A 5,779-nucleotide genomic window follows, 5' to 3' on the forward strand; every position below is an offset into this window, starting at 1 on the left:
TAACAATATTGATGACCTAGATTGAACGATGGACAAATAATTTATCGTTAGTGAACAATATTTTTATTGAATTTATCTTATTACTTTTAAATGTTACTGATCAGTTATCTTATTTTATCTTAATTGGAAATTTAGAATTTTGCTGTAATATGTTAAAATGCCAGGACAAGATGAACTTATCACTGATTAGGCATCATTTAAATATTTAACCAACAGTGTTATGACAAATTTGAAACTAATATTTCTTAGTAAGTTTATAATTATTTTATTAATGATATATTAATAATACTATATTAGTTTCATAGATACAGAGAAAGCAAATAAATCTTTTTTTTGGGTTTTATGAACATTTAGCATTTGATGCAACTTTTAGGAATTTGAACTTAATATTGGTACACAGTAAGTATTACTCGTATATTAGATTTGCATAATTTACTTTTATTCTACATTTTCAGGTTGTTATTTTAATTTTATATATTATCTATAATTTCGTTAAAGTTTAGATTGTATATACACATAAATGATTCTATGACAGTTTAAGATTTGTATATCTATGTTTTTAATTAAAAGATTATACATATCTTTTAGACTGTATTTGTATTTTTTATAAATAAATTTGATTCACTAATTTATAACATGCACAATGGTTTAATAGTTGAATTCAACGCATCATTCATTTGTAGATTTGTTTTATGGTATATATGTTACAGCTAAAGTGTTGAATTCCGTTATTTTATGAAATAACTAGACAGCTCATGAATTACCTATGAATGCTAGTTAAAGTATGAAATAATACATGAAAATTGTACTTAAACTAGTTATTTCATAGAATATCTAGTTATTCTATACAATTTCAGTTTGATATCCGTTATAGTATAAATACACTAAAATTTGAAATATATATTAAAATATTTTATTTTACTGAATTAATTATAGTTATATTATTTATTTATTTATTTTTACATGTAAGGCTATTTTTGGCATTTAGAGTTGCACAATACCTCTTTTTTTCTACAAACACATCGCTTTGTGTCACATTTTTTGGTACAAGTGCACTTAAAAAAAACCCTGACCAGTTCCCAGTGACTGCGCAGTTGCCGTAGATCTTAATATAATACTTTCATTTGGAACAGTTTCTACAGCTAACAAATTTTTTGAACATTCTGTGAACTGGGATCGAGAGTATATAGTTGTTTATCACTCCTGTAATTATAATGTATAGGTAGGTAATAGGTATCAAATAAATAAAAAAATAAAAAATAACTTGTATTATTTGAATTTATCTTACCATCATTGGATTCTAGTTGAATAAATCCATTGTCAGTTCATTTTAAAACAACAGCAATAATTGAACAAAGATCGACATCGGAAATTTTGATACGCGCTGTAGAACCAATATTAGCAATCGTAAATTTAGTATTTGATAAATCTTTCATTCTTTTTGCCTGTTTTTCCAAACATATATTGCGGTCACCGACAAAAAGGATGTCAATCTTTTCTGATTTAATATGTTATATCAAATTTTTGAAAATGTTAGAACTATATTTATTTATCATGATTTTTTGTTATTTACAATTTAACACATTAACGGAGTGATGCTAGGGAATGTATAAAATAACTAGTTAAAGTATAAATTATATACATCACCTACAAGCTTTAGTTATTTTATAAACTAACTGATTCAACACTTTAACTATAACATATAATAGGCATATAATATAATAATATAAATACATTTTATTATTTAGTGTACCTAGTGACGTAAACTTAGTGCAATTTTTTCTTTTGTATGTTAATCATTTAATTATATACTAAGATTTTAGTCATAGATCTAACTATAGATAAACTTGGTTCTTAATTTAATTGGTATGTTTATGAGCATGGTTTTAATTTCAAGATTATAATATACTAGTATGGTATTATTAATATTATCTATATTATTTATTATGTTTATACTCTACCCACAAAACTATCCATTAACAATGGTTTTAAATTTTTAATACTAACTAGTAATCATTATATTATGGTAGTAGTAACTAAGATCATTATTATTATGGTTATAATCATGATAGAATAAATTCTAAAATCTGTATATTCTATTGTATCTAAGGTGAATTTAGTATATTTATTGAGCTTTAAGAAGGAACCATATTAATTTACTAAATACATGGTTACAATATTACAAATAAAAAATGCAAAAAATTAAAATGTTAATTAATAACTGTAAATATATTAACACATAACAGATACAACACAGATAATATACTTTAACATTTTAATTGCCTTTAAATGATCCTTTAGACACAAATACAAACACTGGTTGGATAAATTACCTGTAAAACTATGGTTTTTTTTTCATTCCTGATGATTCTATTTTTCCAACAAAGTCTTCTAAATTTGAATATGTTTAATTCTTTTATACTTACTTTTAAACTTTCATATAAAAAAAAAAAAAAATGTCAAATACGCTCATTCCACGTTTTTCTATTGTATTAAAGTCTGTTTTTTTTCAATAATTTAAAAAAATGGTCATCAGATCCGAAAGTTGATGATCTTAAAAAACAATATTTATAATTACCTATATAATTCAAATTATTTATTTTTTTAAAAATGCTTTCGCGTCAAACAGTTAACGTAGTTTTTGAAGTTACATACATAGTAAAATCCAATTTTCCGAGTATCGTCGATTTTTTTAAATTGGCTTTTTTATTTACATTATTTATTTTTAGTATTATTACTTTTTGTAATGAATTTAAATTGTTTCAAGTAGTTTAGCGGTTGAATTATCAATTAAATCATTTGTCTGCGTAAGTAAGTTCTTTAGTTAGGAATTCAAATTTTCAATAGCTGCTCTATCATCTAAATATACACTTATTTTCAAATAAAATTTCATTAATCATTATTATATTTAAAAAATATTATAGTATGACCGTAGTATAAAAGAACATGTTATTACTATCGTCATGGACTGATTTGATATAAATATATGATAAGATATTAAAATTAGTCCAACTACTGACCATAGAGGTCGCACAGAAAAATTCAATTAATGATTATAGCAAATTGCATGGATTAGCAAAGATTAAATCACACTGTTCAATGTTCATAATTCATAATTTCATATTATTGTTCATAATGAATAAATGTCTTCCGTCGTAAAACGTTATGTTAATTAATCTGCATTGTATGACCACAGATAGATGAAATTTTATCTATTCTGTGGACTGTGCTATGATTCGTACATGGCATACTCCATGGCTCTACGCCTTGTGTTTTTAATTTAATACCATTATATAATAATATGAGCTGTACTAGTTTTAACTTCTATTTTAATAAATTATTTATAAAATTTAGTTAGTATTCAATATTCAAGTTGTTTTTATTGATTAATATTTAACATAATGTTGAAGAATGTTTATTTATAATATGGCCAACTCCGTTTACAATTTGTGTAAATTGAAAAAATATTTAAAGTATATTTTTATAATTTTTCTATGGTTACTGTATTATTTTGGTGTTTTTACTCATCTTTTTGAATTGGACTATTATTCTCAATTTGTGTATCCACTGGAAACTGACATATCAAAATGTGTAATGAACTTACAGTCTGGTAATTCTGATCAACCACCTTGTATTTATATAAATGCATTACAATATGATTTGTTGTTATCAAATGACACTAAATGTAATAGAAATATTCATTTACTAATATTGGTTAAATCGTCATTAATTAATTTTGATAGACGAAAGACAATTCGACAAACTTGGGGATTTGAGAATCGATTTTCTGATGTACCCACTAGAACAGTTTTTGTATTAGGAAGGTCGTATGATATAGATTTAGAGAAACGCATTAAAGAAGAACATGAACAGTATGGAGATATTATACAGTATGATTTTATTGACGCCTACTACAATAATACCATCAAAACTATGAATGCAATTAAATGGGCTTCAACACGTTGTAACAATTCAAAATTCTATTTTTTCTCAGATGATGATATGTATATATCTGTAAAAAACGTGTTACGTTATTTGCGAAACCCGACTAGATATCCAGAATATTTAACAGAAGAAGTTAAAGGAAAACAATCAAAACATATCTTGCCGTCAGATATAATATTATTTACTGGATATGTTTTTCATTCTTCACCACTGAGACATCAAATAAGTAAATGGTATGATGATTTTATGTTTTTATTAGCTTTTTAATTTTAGAATTTTAATAATTTTATTATTTTTTACAGGTATGTCTCTCTTTCTGAATATCCGTATCATATGTGGCCTCCATACGTCACAGCTGGTGCTTATATGTTATCCAAAGCAGCTTTAGTCAAATTTTACTATGGAAGTTTTTATGTAAAGCAGTTTCGATTTGATGACATATATTTAGGGTTGTTATCAAAAAAATTAAATATAAAACCTTTTCACTGTGAACACATATATTTTTATAAGAAACATTATTCTATAAGTAGTTATAAATATGTTATTGCTAGTCATGGATATGATGATAGTGAGGAGTTACTTAATGTTTGGATGGAACAAAAAAGTTACGGAAACGCATAAGACTATTTTGTATTACTAATTAAAATTAATGAATTATTTTCATGTTACTTTAGATACTGAAACAAAATATATATTTTTTAAGTTTAGATTTTATTGTTAAAAAAAACTCAATAAAATATTATCATTGTATAATTTTATAAAGCCCTGTATACATTTGTAAATTATTTTTATTTATATTGGATAAACATTTTTATTTACAACTATTTGTAATATTTGTATTAATTTTAGTGCATGAATAATACAATTAGGAAAATCTAAATGATAACAAATCTGTATGAAAATATAGAATTCTTGTTTTGTAATTTCATACTGCTCAATCGATTACTTGAGAAACAAGTTTTTTACCAGGATGATGAGAATCATTAATGAAGATCTATTATTCCTCTTTTAAGTTTATCTGTAAAATTTAATTACATTTTTTATGCCTTCATACTTACTATGTCTCTGTATGTATTGAGATTTTGCACATAATTGCATATAATAAAATTAAATTGCTAGATAAAAAAAAAAAAAATTAAAAATTATGAAGCAACACAACATTTAAAAAAAATTTATGAAGTTTTTCATCTTTGAGCAATTATAGAATTACACTATTTGGTAAACAGTGTGACTGCCACTGGACTCTACATTAATGATTGGTTAATATTTACTAAATAGGTTCTGTGTCAGTAAATCAAGGTCAGGAATCTGCTTTTTTTTTAAGAATAATTCATACACTCATACAGTTATGCAAACAGTTTTATAGAATTATGTGTTGGATACTAATTAGTAATTAATAATTATATTAATTAATGAGCATTTATTTTGTACAATTTTTAATATGCAATACAGCGATATTAATTTAAATTGTATTTTTTTTTGTTTTTAGGATATTTCTTACATCATAATAACATTAAATGGCCAGCCATTCAATTTTTTTTTTTTAACATTAAAATGTACGCCCTATTATAGAATAATTAAATTCCTTAGATATTCAAAGTACTTTTTTTTAATCAAAATTCAAATTATTTATTGTTAAAATAAAATTTTTTTAAAACTTTGGTTAAGTTGACATTAATTTAAGCACATATAATAAGGAATTATAAAACACATTTGTAATACATGAACAGCAAGATACAATAATTGTTTTTCATAAAGTTATTCATTTTCAGCTCAATAAAATAACAAATATTTGAAGTGTTTATGCCGTTTATGGCATGATTTTTTTTTCTCT

General features: G+C 23.9%; 1 protein-coding gene and 1 long non-coding RNA gene across 4 annotated transcripts in view; one reads left to right on the forward strand and one right to left on the reverse strand.

Annotated features, from left to right (window-relative positions):
* The window catches only part of LOC112601118, a 3,690-nt gene extending 975 nt beyond the window's left edge, over positions 1–2,715 (reverse strand). The window contains exon 1 of the long non-coding RNA XR_003115030.1: positions 2,334–2,715. This is a non-coding gene — a long non-coding RNA (uncharacterized LOC112601118). The remainder of the gene's footprint in view (positions 1–2,333) is intronic.
* LOC112601117 (beta-1,3-galactosyltransferase brn-like) overlaps positions 1–4,638 on the forward strand; it is a 6,585-nt gene extending 1,947 nt beyond the window's left edge. The window contains exons 1-4 of one of the 3 annotated variants that reach the window (XM_025348555.1): positions 3,524–3,610; positions 3,744–3,890; positions 3,995–4,178; positions 4,248–4,638. In XM_025348555.1, coding sequence (XP_025204340.1) covers positions 3,866–3,890; positions 3,995–4,178; positions 4,248–4,566 — 528 coding nt within the window. In that variant the 5' untranslated portion in view covers positions 3,524–3,610; positions 3,744–3,865 and the 3' untranslated portion in view covers positions 4,567–4,638. Of the gene's footprint in view, positions 1–3,411; positions 4,179–4,247 lie in introns of those variants that run through there. The other 2 variants (XM_025348553.1, XM_025348552.1) reach the window with 2 other exon arrangements.
* The last annotated feature ends 1,141 nt before the right edge of the window (positions 4,639–5,779 follow it).

This window comes from Melanaphis sacchari, unplaced genomic scaffold (assembly GCF_002803265.2).
Source record: "Melanaphis sacchari strain LSU unplaced genomic scaffold, SCAv2.0 Contig74_pilon_pilon, whole genome shotgun sequence".
Taxonomy (NCBI): Eukaryota; Metazoa; Arthropoda; class Insecta; order Hemiptera; family Aphididae; genus Melanaphis; species Melanaphis sacchari.